At 61.0% G+C, this 15,223-nt stretch overlaps 1 protein-coding gene across 1 annotated transcript; it reads right to left on the reverse strand.

The window, feature by feature from the left end:
• Nucleotides 1-4,461: 4,461 nt before the first annotated feature.
• LOC144932986 (uncharacterized) lies at nt 4,462-14,342 on the reverse strand. The gene is made up of 3 exons (XM_078857396.1): nt 13,177-14,342; nt 6,568-6,692; nt 4,462-4,855 (listed from the first exon to the last, which is right to left on the reverse strand). The coding sequence occupies exons 1-3, from the start codon at nt 13,810-13,812 to the stop codon at nt 4,462-4,464; spliced, it is 1,155 nt and encodes a 384-aa protein (XP_078713522.1). The 5' UTR covers nt 13,813-14,342.
• Between the last annotated feature and the right edge of the window lie 881 nt (nt 14,343-15,223).

Consider the following 15,223-nt stretch of genomic DNA (forward strand, 5'->3'; position numbering starts at 1 on the left):
ATGAACGCGTGGTGATGGTGATGATGATGATGATGGGTGTTCGTGATGGTGATGATGATGATGGGTGTTCGTGATGGGCCATCTGTGAGATCCTCGATCGCCTGCGCCTTTCCGGCGTGGCCGCAATCCGCGAGTGACGGACGAGGGCCGCAGCTGCCCGCCACCTGCAGAGGCCGCGGCACAGCTGGCGGCGTCCCGCGACACCTGTGCCGGCTATGCGCGGGGGAGGGGGAGCTGCTCATGATGTCGCGGCTTACGATGATGCTGATGATGATGATGCTCCTGCTGCTTTTGAAGATGCCGCTGTATGATGATGATGATGCTCCTGTTGCTTATGATGATGCTGCTGTATGATGACGATGTATGATGATGCTGTATGATGATGATGCTGCTGCTGTATGATGCTGTATGATGATGATGCTGTATGATGATGTATGATGATGTATGATGATGTATGATGATGCTGTATGATGATGTATGATGATGTATGATGATGCTGTATGATGATGTATGATGATGATGTATGATGATGATGTATGATGATGATGTATGATGATGATGATGTATGATGATGCTGTATGATGATGTATGATGATGATGTATGATGATGATGCTGTATGATGATGTATGATGTATGATGATGAATGATGATGCTGTATGATGCCGATGTATGATGATGCTGTATGATGATGATGCCCAACTCCCTCCTGCTGAACTCTGCAAAGCGCTCTTCTGTAGCAAAGATCATCAGCCCCCCCCCCTCCTCTGGTCGCTACTCAGGGCCCCCCGGCCCCCCGGGCCCCGGCCCTGCCCGCGGCTCCGTCCCAAGGGGCCGCCTGAGCTGTCGACCACTGCGGGGAGCGTCTCCCCTCAGCGTGTTGTACTGTATGCCTACAACACCGGGTCGACAGATCAGTCGGTGTTCGTAGGATAGCAATCGATACACGCGCTCACGTGCCCAACGGCTTCTCTCGAGGGTTGCCAGCCAAGTCCATGGGCCCGGCCCGGGGTCCAAACCGGCCCCTGCGCCTCTGCGGGTAGCCGCGTGCGTCACGGCTCGAGGAGCGGTGGCGCAGTGGCGAACGCCGATGCCTTTCCGAGGTCAACGTTTAAACAAGTACAGTGCTGTACCCGGTGCGGTGTGTAAACATCGCCACTGGGGAGACAAAGGTGGCCGGGAGTGGTGCTGACCACCCCAAGCCGTGTCGGCCTTCGTAGGTGCTGGCAAACAGCACTTGCCCCTACTGCCCGTGAAGGTTGCACGGGGGATCTTTGTCTGTGTCGCCGTGGTGGTGCTCCCCACTTGGTCCGCGCCGTCTCTCTCCTCGCCGGCTCCTCGTGGCCTCGAGCTCCGCGCGCGAGGCTCGTCGGGGCCGACTGGCCCGGCACACCACGCCCAGGATACCTCTCGGCGTGCATGGGGCTGTGGCCCTTCCATGGTCGACGTTGAGAGAGGTGTGGGAGGGAGGTGATGGTTAGGCGGGGAGAAGCTGAGGGGGGGTGGTGGGGATGTCTGTGCTCAGCTGTGGGGGCCCCGTGGGTGTGTGGGTGGTAGTGGGGGGGAGCGAGAGAGCTGGGGGGGGGGGTTCAGGAAAAGCCCCCGCAATGCCGACCCCTCCCCCACGCGCACCCAGGTAAAAATGTCTTCCAGATGTCGGCGAATTCCAGAGATTTCTCGGCCTCAGCATTTTCGACCACAAAAAGCCACCACCACCACCAGATTTAGGCCAATAACTCCCTCCCCGAGCAGCGGTCGTAGTTCGCTGAGGAATTTCTCTCGTAGATCACACGAACACAGCTCTCCGTTTGAATGAAAGTGTGTGCGTGTGGTAGTGGTGTGTGGTAGTGGTGTGTGGGTGGTGTGCGTATGTGTGTGGTAGTGGTCCGTGTGTTGGAGGTGTGTTGTAGTGGTGTGTGGGTGGTGTGCGTATGTGTGTGGCTGGCATGCTTCATGGTACTGTGTGCACTGAAAGTGTGAAGACGTTGTGTTAACTCTGACATGTTGTTCGGCACGATGTCCAACGTTCTGCCTTCATGTGCTGGGAGCGCCTCAACACAATTTGACTTGGCGAGTCGTGTTCACAGACCAAGCACTCAGATCCATTGTCGTGATTTCCAACACAAAGGGAGCCAAACATACGAGGTCCTCCAGCGACCCGTGGCTCCACACACCCAAAACAACTGCTGGGAGCTTCATCAGGAAGTGGACTGAATCTCCCAGAACGCGGCGCGAAACGTCGGACATCGTGCTGAACTCGCGGCGGAACCACCGAGAACCCGTCGGAGGGCCACGTACGGCGGCGGCAACCGCGAAAACCGACGCAGCAGCGCCTCAACTATTTCTTTCTTTCTCAGAATAGTTTATTTTAACGATTGTTATTGTTGTCACCGCCTGAATTGTCGCGCTTGACATCGTCACGCGGCGATGGCGGACACCGCCCTCGCGCTGGTGCCTCCATCACCACCCGTCACCGTAGCGACGCCCGTCACCATAGCGACGCCCGTCCCCGTAGCGATGGCCATCCCCGTAGCGACGCCCGTCACCGTAGCGACGGCCATCCCCGTAGCGACGCCCGTCACCGTAGCGACGCCCGTCCCCGTAGCGACAGCCATCCCCGTAGCGACGCCCGTCGCCGTAGCGACGGCCATCCCCGTAGCGACGCCCGTCACCATAGCGACGCCCGTCCCCATAGCGACGCCCGTCACCGTAGCAACGCCCGACCCCGTAGCGACGCCCGTCCCCGTAGCGACGGCCGTTCCCATAGCGACGCCCGTCCCCGTAGCGACGCTTGGCTAACCGCACCCTGCAGTGAGCATGATGGCGTTGGTTGTCTTGGAAAGGCCTTTTGTGAATGTGAAAAGGCCTTTCAAGCGTGCTTCTCGGTTCTGACGGTGATTCTGAACGTGTGTTGTAGTTGTGTGATGCGTGATGACTCAAGTAATAGATGATGATGATGATGACGGATGAGCAGTGTGGTCTCCTCGGCACACGCGTTGTCCGTGACTCATGACATCTTCTGCTTCCACTTTGATCCACGTTTGTTTTTGGTGGTAGTTTTTATGCCAACATTCTTTGTCAGTCACGAACCACCACCCGACCAGATTGTCACGCTTACAAAGTTATCTACATTGTTACTTGAATTCAGCCATGACGTGTCTCAAGCCAGCGGTGAGGAGCTGGAGATGTATCGGTCAGAATTTGACCGCAGTACATTGATTGGCACGTGCATGAATGATGTCTTTGTAAATGTAACAATCTCGTCGGGTGGGGAGGGTTCATGACAAAGAACTTTGCCATTAAGACCACGATCGCCTTGCGCACGTACACGAGTGAACATACGCAGGTCTGTGTGAACGTATCACGTGTTGCGTGCGTACGTATTTGCGCGTGAACACGTGTTCGTTCATACGTGAATGCATCCGTGCACACGTGTGGGCGTTTGCATCTGTGTCTGCGCGAGTGCGCGCGCGCTATCGCACAGGAGCGAACTCTTTGTGCGGCGCCCCGTGGCCGTGACGCCCTGGCCACCCCGACACGCTCCCCATCTCAGCGCCATCTCTGCAGACACCGGCGCCGCGATGCCCGTTCCGGCACGGACGCCGCCGCCGCCGCCGCTCCTGGTGCCGGCTCGACAGAAGTCCGGGCGACAATCGTCGTGACGTATGCCAGGGCGGTGGGCAGCCATCCGTGTGATGGTAGCGGGTGGTGGCGGCGGCAGGGTACCAGCGTGCCGCCGTTTTGCGGTTCCGTGGTTTCACGCTGCTGGGGTTGTGGGAATCCAGCGAGCGCGAGTTCTGTGGGTAACGTGGCTATCAAGATCCTGGTGTACTGTGGAGCCAGAATGCCGGAGTATCAGGTGTTGAGACGAGGGATTGATTTCAGTCAGGTCTGTCCGGTTGGGCGACACCACGCCGCATCCAGTGTGCCTCTTCTCGCTAGCACCGTGGCTCCTGTTGGTCACGTGCCACCTACCCCAGTTCACCGGCGACCCGGAAAATCCACAGCGAGAGATGAAGCGCCGGCTGGGCGGCGTCACGCCCGCACCGGGCACACCCGGAACGTGCAACTCCAGACGGCACGGAACGGGAACGCCGCCACCTCCCGCGCCGCCACCACTCGTGCCGCTGCCCGTGACGTTTTGCCGACAGATTTACGACTGAGACGAAAAACCGGTGCGGTTTTCATAAACGTAAATAATAATAGGCATAATCAAATTCACGAAAAAACTCTGAAACCAATGCCACGCCAGTTGTCAAGTCCGAGTCTGGTTGGAGACGCAGCGGAGTCACGTGGGCACCCACGGCCGTGCCCCGCGGCGACATCCTGCATTCAGTCGAGTCGACCTCCGACGCGAAAAGACGGGGGGATTCGCGAGTGCCGGCCGGACGCCGGGAACCAGCGCCGCCTTACCACACCAAGGTCCGGTCAGCCGGTGCCGATGGGCCAAGTTTGGCACCGCGCTACGTGCCGGCGCGCCCGTCCTCCCGGTACACGATGCCCACGCTGGGCGGCGCCAGGCTCTGGAGTCGCACGCAGCTCGTGTACCGCGTGCCGGCGCCCCGCGCCGCCGGTGCCGCCGACGACGCTCCCGAGGCCACCGCCGCGGCGTCGCCGCCGCTCGTCACGGTGGTGCGGAAGAGGTGGCGCGCGTGCCGGGGGAAGGCGAAGGCGGTGGCGGTGTGGCGCCGCTCGCGCTGCCGCGGCTCCAGGCGCAGCTCGGAGGTGAAGGAGCGGCGCGTGGTGCTGGGCCGCGCCACCACCGTCTGCCGGCACGAGGCCACGGCGAGCGCCGGCTCGCACTCCACGCCGTCGCGGTAGCGCCGCCCGCACGCGAAGCGAACCTCCGAGCAGCACCTGCGGGCGGCGCGCACAACACGGGGAAGGCAACGGGGTGCACGGGGCGTGGCACGGAGCCCGGTGAAGGAGGGGAGCCCTGGAAGGGCGTGGAGAGGGCTGAAGACGAGAGCTCAAAATGGGACACGGAGGGAGCTCGGCCCCGAGCCGCGCCGGTGGGCAGAGAGAGAGGACTCGAGGCGACGGTCGCCCCCCAAGCGGTCTCCAGGCTCGGCCCTGCTTAGCCTGCGGTCTAAATCGGTTCGTCCGCGCCGTGCCAGGCCGGCCACACGCGTCGCGGCCGCCCGCGGTTGTGCTCGCTGCCGAAACGGGCTCAATAAAAATACCGGCTCTCGTGTTTTATGGCAGCTCGCTGGCGCTGAGTAGGGGGGTAGGGGGGTGGGTAGGGGGGTAGGGGGTGGGGGGTAAGGGGGTAGGGGGGTAGGGGGGTAGGGGGGTCTCTCGGCCTGCTCGTGTGAACGCCGAGTCGCAGCCGGGGCCGGTGTCGGTTTGCATAGCGCTGGTGGCGGTGGAGAGAGGTGAACGTGGCCAACACGTGCCACGTTACGGCTCCCCCGCCACACGCGGTGAGCCCACCGCCATCGAGAACCACCGATGCCACCAAGCAGCAGGTGCCCCAGACCGAGCTGGATTCTCGCTTCACTTTCAATATCGCCATGAGCCAAGATCAATCCACTGCTGGACTAAGGCCTCCGCGAGGCGTCGCCATCCCCTACGACCGTGCGGCGTAGTAATCCGTCCAGCGCATGCACGTGACCCGATTTCATCGCTCCGTCTCCGCAGCGGAGGAAACCGGAGCACCCGGAGAAAACACACGCACGTGAGGGGGATAATGCTGGATCCCCGTACAGATGGAAACAGATGGTGACGGGTCCACTTGCTGTATTGCTTTTTCCTGGCGAGCCAGGGTACCGAACCTCGACGCCCACGAGATGTTTCACGACGTTTCTGTGATCCACCGACCCTCGCTGCCTCCACACAGTGCTGGCTTGCAGGCAGCCACGTGCACAGCCACCACTGCTCAGCTCATGCACGTTCCGAGCATTTGGATTCCGAGAGTTAGTACAGTACAGTACTAACTCTTAGGAAACCGCGAAATTAGGCACTCATTATTATAAGTTCTCTGTAGTAGTAATAATAAAAAAAATGTTTCAGCGCCCCATGCAGCTTTGTGTCCTGGGCAGGCGCCCTGACCCACCCACGCCTCAGACTGGAGAACAGCGTGAGGAGCTCACAGATCCTTGAAAGATCTGGACACGGTCCCATCAGTGAGCTTCTCCGGCAGGCGAGGCGGAGTTGGCTGGGTCACGTAGCCCGCATGCCCAGCCACCGCATGCCCAAGCAGCACCTGTTTAGCCGAATAGAGGGGGCTAAACGGGCGGGGCACGGGCTGACGCGGTACAGAACGATGTGACGCTGATTGGACTGGCAGATAACCGGTGCCTTCGGTGTCAAGATCGGCCTCTGTGACGGAGGGCGGAAGAGCGACGCTCGCAACAACGAATGGGGCGCCGGGCGGATCAACCGCAGCGAGGTGGCGCAGTGGGGAGCACAGGGGGGGCACCTGCCAGTGAACCCGTCAAGCCACCTGGGTCTGCAAGCAACGAGCCTTCCACACTCCACGTGAATGTGCGTCAAAGCGCACCTAGCCTGGCACGAGCGCCGTGGCGGCTGTACGCGGGGGCGGAGTGTGCGCGGTGCGTGCGGCCTACCGCGTGCTGGTGGCGCGGGGTCCGGCCTGCACGCACACCCCCTCGCTGTAGTCGCTGGGCACCAGGCGGGGAGCCCCACTTCCACCGGGCCCCCCAAACCCCCCACACAGCGTCACGTACGGCAACTGCGGCGGGGACACACACGACAACGACCACCGTGTTAAGGGCAGTGGTGCACAAACAACAACAACAGGATCAGTGCTGTATAGCTGCAGGACAAGGGTAAAGGTGGAGCCCTGCAGCGGCATGCTCACGCCGTCACTGAAGGGGGCTCGATTTAACAAGAAGATCAATTTGTTTAAAATTGGGTAGAAAACTCAAGATTTCAAGAGCAGCAATGCACGTGAGTACACACACACACACAGGTCACCCACACACACACACAGGTCACCCACACACACACACACAGGTCACCCACACACACACACACAGGTCACCCACACACACACACACACAGGTCACACACACACACACAGGTCACCCACACACACACACACAGGTCACCCACACACACACACACAGGTCACCCACACACACACACACAGGTCACCCACACACACACACACAGGTCACCCACACACACACACACAGGTCACCCACACACACACACAGGTCACCCACACACACACACACAGGTCACCCACACACACACACACAGGTCACCCACACACACACACAGGTCACCCACACACACACACACAGGTCACCCACACACACACACAGGTCACCCACACACACACAGGTCACCCACACACACAGGTCACCCACACACACACACACACAGGTCACCCACACACACACACACAGGTCACCCACACACACACACACAGGTCACCCACACACACACACACAGGTCACCCACACACACACACACAGGTCACCCACACACACACACACAGGTCACCCACACACACACACACACAGGTCACCCACACACACACACACAGGTCACCCACACACACACACACACAGGTCACCCACACACACACACACAGGTCACCCACACACACACACACAGGTCACCCACACACACACACACAGGTCACCCACACACACACACAGGTCACCCACACACACACAGGTCACCCACACACACACACACAGGTCACCCACACACACACACACAGGTCACCACACACACACACACACACACAGGTCACCCACACACACACACACACAGGTCACCCACACACACACACAGGTCACCCACACACACACACACACAGGTCACCCACACACACACACAGGTCACCCACACACACACACACAGGTCACCCACACACACACACACAGGTCACCCACACACACACACACAGGTCACCCACACACACACACACAGGTCACCCACACACACACACACAGGTCACCCACACACACACACACAGGTCACCCACACACACACACACAGGTCACCCACACACACACACACAGGTCACCCACACACACACACACAGGTCACCCACACACACACACACAGGTCACCCACACACACACACACAGGTCACCCACACACACACACAGGTCACCCACACACACACACACAGGTCACACACACACACACACACAGGTCACCCACACACACACACACAGGTCACCCACACACACACACACACAGGTCACCCACACACACACACACAGGTCACCCACACACACACAAACACAGGTCACCCACACACACACACACACAGGTCACCCACACACACACACACAGGTCACCCACACACACACACACAGGTCACCCACACACACACACACAGGTCACCCACACACACACACACAGGTCACCCACACACACACAGGTCACCCACACACACACACAGGTCACCCACACACACACGTCACCCACACACACAGGTCACCCACACACACAGGTCACCCACACACACACAGGTCACCCACACACACACACACAGGTCACCCACACACACACACACAGGTCACCCACACACACACACAGGTCACCCACACACACACACACAGGTCACACATACACACACACAGGTCACACACACACACACACACAGGTCACCCACACACACACACACACAGGTCACCCACACACACACACACACAGGTCACCCACACACACAGGTCACCCACACACACACACACAGGTCACCCACACACACACACACAGGTCACCCACACACACACACACAGGTCACCCACACACACACACAGGTCACCCACACACACACACACAGGTCACACACACACACAGGTCACCCACACACACACACACAGGTCACCCACATACACACACACAGGTCACCCACACACACACACACAGGTCACCCACACACACACACACAGGTCACCCACACACACACACACACAGGTCACCCACACACACACACACACAGGTCACCCACACACACAGGTCACCCACACACACACACACAGGTCACCCACACACACACACACAGGTCACCCACACACACACACACAGGTCACCCACACACACACACAGGTCACCCACACACACACACACAGGTCACACACACACACAGGTCACCCACACACACACACACAGGTCACCCACACACACACACACACAGGTCACCCACACACACACACACAGGTCACCCACACACACACACACACAGGTCACCCACACACACACAGGTCACCCACACACACACACACAGGTCACACACACACACACACATTCCGTGACGATACAGTCCGTGAAGAGTCCCAGGTTGCCGACCCCTGCTCTAGAGGGCACTTTGGCCTACTCTTCCACGCTGGCCAAGCGTCTTGGAAGAGCTGGGCGTGCCAACACTTTACCCCACCACAGGCTGTTCCAGATGCGATCTCCCGGCAGGAGCGCCGAGACTAACAACGGAGTCGCAGCCAGGGGAGGGAGCACGCCCCAAAAGTGGAGCGATGGTAATCGGCTCCTGTGCAGCCGCTCGGTGGATCGCTCCTTCGTGAGATCCTCCTTGAGAAGGCCTTCGTCCAGCAGTGGATAGAGCAGAGCTGATGATGATTACGGGGGTCCGAGGCGAAACACAAACCCCTTCACTGTTTACACCCGTCCCGTCCAATTGTACTATTTCCATCACTGCGTCTCATAGTAATGACACGACGCTTCTAACATAATGTCCACGTCCAGCCCCGAGTCAATCCACTGCTGGATGAGAGCCCTCCCTACACCACTGCGGGTCACGGGCGTGCTGACGTGAACAGACAGCACCGAGTACCCATTTAATGCTGAGTCGACCTCGGGGAGGCCCAGGTCGGTCCGGATCACGTAATAACACTCGCCACCGATGCAGACCGTGGCCGTCGAGAGAGAATAAAAACACCGTAGCTCAGGTCGCCGGGTTCGTAACGCGATGTACGAACACCCCACGGGAGAGAAACGTGCACGTGCGCACACACACACGGCTCACAGAGTCGGTGGGGCAACGCGCTGTTCGCGAGCGCCTATTAGTGACGGGCACGGGGCCCGCACCCCGTTCACGCGCTCCCCGAAACAGAACTCGCCCTCTCTTCGCCCTCCTCGCCGCAGCGCGCCCAGCGACACTCGAGCCCACAGACGTCGCTTGTCAGGAGGAATTCCTGGGAAATCTCCAATTCCCCCCCCACCACCACCACCAAAGCCCCCACCCCCCACCACCACGGTGTAGGAATGTCACCTGACGACTGATTTATTAACGCGCCAAACAAGAAGACGCCTTCTCGTACCCGTTTCACCACGACACATCATTAGGTTCAATTACTCCACGAGGTGCACACACAAAGATCCTCGTATCGCCTGTAGCAGACTGTAGGGGCAATTGCTGTTGGCGAGCAGCAACTATGAAGGCCGGCACGGCACACGAGGGGGTGGGTGACCAGCACCACGCCCGGTCGCCTTTGTCTCCCCAGTAGCGATGATTACACACCACAGGGGTACTCATTTGAGGCCGAGTCGACCTAGGGGAGCCCCGGGACCGTTACAGATAATCGTCACTGGTGTTGGTGGCCGTTAGCGCGAATCGAACTCGGATCGCCGGGTACGGCGCGCCACGCAATAAAGTTTATTTCGGGTGACACCGCGTCAATATTGATGCGTCATTACCCGCCACCATTCCGCACAGCCAATTAGTAAGGCGATAGGCTCACAATGAAATCACCTTGGCTCTCTTTGAGAGCGAAACAGGAAGACTCCTTCACAATTCTGGCGAATCGCCTGACGAAGCTGTTTGTAATCGGCCGCGAAACGTCGAACTCAAATTGTTAACGTTGTGGTTTTACTCTCCAACACACCGCTAGTAACTGGCACGCTTTGTTTACGTCACAAGCTTACTGACTGGGTGTGTCGGGTGGTGGCGGGCTAACGACACATTTATATTAACGCGATCTAACACACGACAAGACCACCTTCTTATGAATAATAACCTGAACTGCGCGGGACACTGCGACGGGGAGGAAGGTCCAGGAGTGTGTTGGGCTACAACTCACTGCCCTGCCCCTCTCACCATAATGAGTCAACCAGCCACTCGGACTAACCCGACTAGCGGCGAACATAACCATACCAGAGTTAGCGAGCCCCACCTTCAACTCTCACCACACCACGAGCCACCCAGCCACTGAGCTCTGAGACTGACCGAATCCCAACCAGTAGCGACAGCCGCAGCAAGAGCGCGGACGTCCTCCAAGGCTCCTCAGTGGAATCGGCTCCACTTGGCAACGCCAGGGGCGGGTGGTTGCTGAACCGGTCCTCGGCACAAAGCTCGCAACAAGCAGTCTGGCCAAACAACCCCACCCCCGCGACCGACACGGCGTGGAGAGAAGAGGCCTTCATCCAGCAGTGGATCAACAAAGGCGGCTGTAAATACAAACGCGGCGATCCAGTCCGCGCTCACGCAAGGATCTACTCCCGGTTTTGTCTCCCGCCGTTGCTGGGTTCCCAGCTCCCCATGAGCGTGGGACCCCCTTAAGAGTGGAACCCCCGTGAGAATAGGACCTCCCCCCCTCTCCTAATAAAGGGGCCCTGGGAGGCGAGGGGCTCCAAGGGGGTCCGAGGGGGTGCTGGGTGGAACACATGTAGTGAGGTCAAACGCGGCTCGTGTGAATGCCCAGGAATGCGACCCCTGTTCAATGACTTCCGCCGCCACACCTGGCGGCCGCGCGACGCCTGTGGGGGCTCAGTTCCCGGGATTCCAGCCGCCGTGGGCGAGGGGATACTGGGGGGCCCTGAAACACACGGGGTCCCCTCGCTGGTGTGAAACCCTCCAAGACCCTCTGACAAGCTGCACGGTTTTCCCCAAACCCCGTCGCTCGCCACCGACGTCAGATTTCATCGAATCGCCTCCGCTCAAATGCGAGTCGTCACGCGCTGTACACGCCTGATGATTGCTAAACAGGTCCCTCGGAACGTCGGGAGGGTAGGTGTACACGTGTGTGTGTGGCGTATACACACACACATGTACACATAAACACGAGGGAAATCGATCCTGAGTTCAATCCGTGCTCTACATCACATGTCCCAAGGACAAAGGGGTCCCGTGTTGCCTGCATGAACTGTGGGGGCAAGTGCTGGTAGCGGCACGACGCACACAGCGGTAAGGGTGGAGAGAGAGAGAGATACAGTACTCCCGGCCGCATTTGTCCCTCGCGTGCCGATGTGTACACACCGCACCGGGGACTACCCATTTAAAGCTGACGCACACAGAACACACACAGAGACAAAGTTTCCCCGTATAGCTTTAACAGACTGTTGGGGCAAGTGTTGTTTGCGAGCACCTATGAAGGCCAACACGTCACGCGAGCGGGTCAATGGGGCCGTATCACACCACACACACTCATGGTCCCTACGTCACGCGGTACGTGTTGAGCAATCATCAGGCGCGTACAACACAGCGGGAGGGGGAGGGCGGTGACTATTTGCCTTTATCCCACGTGATGTACCTGAACGAAATTTAAAACGAAGATCAACATCTGCGTGCGTGTGTACACGTGTCACACACACGCGCACCCCGACCTCTCTCTCTGCGTTCACGCGGGACGTGTTTAGCAATCATCAGGCGCGCGCGGCGCGGCTCGACTTGGAACTTGCATTTGAGCGACGATGAAGTGGATGAAGTGGCAGGCCCGAAAAGTCTCAACGGCGGCGCGTGGTGCCGGGCTCACGACGGAGCCCCGCATCGAGCGCGCCCCGCACGACAGAGGAGTGCCGCTGTAGGGGGCTCGGGGCTCGTGGGGGGCACCCACCAGCCCCCCCCCGCCCCGCCCCCCACCACTGTTAGCTCCGGGACGCGAAGCTCACAGCGGCGACTTGGAGGGCGCAAACCGTGCGGTGTCCCGCGCGTGCTTCCCCGCTCCAACTCGGCCCGGCAGAGTTCAACTCCTAGACCGGACTTATTTTAAGAAACGAGGCCCCGTGAACTCGCCCGAGCTCGCAGGCTAAGCGGGTTGTTGTTGTTGTTGTTGTTTTCTCTACACCCCCCCCACCCCCATATTATTAGACTGGGGTATCTCTAAATGGACCACCCTGTATAGATGATGATGATGATTATGATGATGCCGACGATGATGATGTTGGTGATGATGATGACGCCGACAATGATGCTGATGATGTTGATGAGTCCGGCTCGCGCCGTGGAGGCCCCCACCCACCAGGCGGCCGAGTTGCGGATCCCGCACCGGGGCGCCGCCGCCGCCGCCGATCCGCGGCTCCTCCGCGACCCCGAGCACCCCCGGGCGGGGGGGTCCCCGCAGAGGGGGGCTGGGCGCTCCCCCCATGAAGCCCGAGTCGGGTCGGCGCGCCGTCGCCGTCGCTAAGTCCCCGAAGCCATCGACGGAGGAGGAGCAGCAGAGGAGAGGAGGAGACGCGGAGTCTGCCCGACGGTGGTGCTGCCGCTGCTGGTGCCGCTGCTGCTGCTGCTGGTGCTGCTCCTCGTCAACGTGCTGGTGAGGCTGATCCTGCAGACGCTGCTGGTGCCCGTGGACATCCTGAAGCTGCTGCTGCTGGAACTCACTGAGCTCCAGGAGTCGATGCTGCTGCTGCTGCAGCTGCTGCCCCGTGGCGTTGGGCGCGTAGAACGGGGAGCCCCGAGCGCCAATCGCCGCGGGACCCCCGTCGGCGGCCGAGCCGGCGCGCGGGGGGGCCGCGGCGGGCTCGAGCGGGTGGCTGGGGCTGGGCGGGAGGCCCGAGTCGGGGCTGTCGAGGAGCAGGAGGCTCTCGTGGCTGCGCCGCGTGGCCGCCTCGAAGCGCTCCCCCGCCACGGGCTGCAGACTCAGCCGCCCCACCATCCTCCTCGCACCGCTCGCGATGCCGGCGGCGGCGGCCACCCCCGGCCCCGCGGGCTCCGTGCGCGCCGCGCCTCGAGTCGCGCCACCGGCACGAGGAGAAGGCGGCGCGGAGTCGCGGCTCCTGCCGCTGCTGCCGCCGCTGGCGGAGCCGCTCGGGGTCGTCGGCTCGGCGTCGCTTGCCTCCAGACACAAATCCACGCGGTGAGACGACGCCACCGCGCAAGCCGGACTCGAGGGGCGACTGCCGAAAGAGTCGAGGTCCGGGATGGAGCCGGGGTGAAGGCGGAGGGCTGCCCTGGGCCCCGGGCTCCTGCTGCTGCTGCTGCCGGGGCCGTCCAGGGTCCCCAGCTCGGGGTGGTTCTCCCACGGACAGACGGAAAGGCGACGACGCCGCCGCACGATTCGCACTCACAGCGGCCGCCGCTGCTGCAGCTGTTTTCTTCATTCGGGACGGAGCGAGGAGGGAGGAGGAGGGACGGGGCGGGAGTCTCCACGTCACCGCTCCTCCTCCTGCTGCTGCTGCTGCTTCTGCTGCTGCTGTTCGGCTCCAAACGACTCGGCGACTCGAGCCGCGTAAAAGCAGCAGCGAGGCGGGGAGAGACAAAAGCGGCCGCCACGGAGGCCGTTGCGCAGCGCGGCGTGAAGTTCACGGCGCCGCCACGGGGCTCAGACGCGGCGAGTCTGGAGACTTGGAGTGGGGGGGGGGTCACTCACCCACTCGTCCCCGGCGGTGCCCCCGATCAGGGGTTGCCTCGCCCCCCCCTCGCCCCCTGGTCGTACCGGACCCCTCCCCCCGCTCTCGATCCCATCGGGCGGGGCTCGGGGTCGCGGGGGGGGGCCGAGGGGAGCTCTGTGATGCAGGCGCCCGCCCGCCCGCCCGCTCCCTATCGCGTTCACTACGCGGGGCGGGGGCGTCCGGAGAGGGGGGGAGTGGTGGAGGGTGGTGGAGTGGTGGAGGGTGGGGGAGTGGTGGAGAGTGGTGGAGGGTGGGGGAGTGGTGGAGAGTGGCGGGGGAGTGTAGGGGAGTGGTGGAGAGTGGTGGAGGGTGGGAGAGTGGTGGAGGGTGGGGGAGCGGTGGAGAGTGGTGGGGGAGCGGTGGAGAGTGGTGGAGGGTGGGGGAGTGGTGGTGGAGTGTGGGGGAGTGGTGGAGGGTGGGGGAGTGGTGGAGTGGTGGAGAGTGGTGGGGGGGTGGGGGAGTTGTGGTGGGTGGTGGAGCTGGTGGAGGATGGTTGAGAGTGGTGGAGGGTGGGGGAGTGGTGGAGGGTGGTGGAGCTGGTGGAGGGTGGTTGAGTGGTGGAGGGTGGAATGTGGAGGAGTGGTGGTGGGGGAGTTGTGGAGGTTGGAGGGTGGGTGAGTAGTGGGGAGTGGTGCAGGGTGGTGGGGGGTGTTGGAGGGCTCGGGGGATGCAGGG

This window comes from Lampetra fluviatilis, chromosome 6 (assembly GCF_964198595.1).
Source record: "Lampetra fluviatilis chromosome 6, kcLamFluv1.1, whole genome shotgun sequence".
In the NCBI taxonomy this organism is placed as follows: domain Eukaryota; kingdom Metazoa; phylum Chordata; class Hyperoartia; order Petromyzontiformes; family Petromyzontidae; genus Lampetra; species Lampetra fluviatilis.

Coding starts and splice junctions, on each gene's coding strand:
- LOC144932986 (XM_078857396.1), bottom strand. CDS start 13,812: ATGGTGGGGCGGCTGAGTCTGCAGCCCGTGGCGGGGGAGCGCTTCGAG. Junction 6,693..13,176: donor ATCCGCAACTCGGCCGCCTG/GTGGGTGGGGGC, acceptor TCCCCGCCGCAG/TTGCCGTACGTGACGCTGTG. Junction 4,856..6,567: donor CCCCGCGCCACCAGCACGCG/GTAGGCCGCACG, acceptor CGCCGCCCGCAG/GTGCTGCTCGGAGGTTCGCT.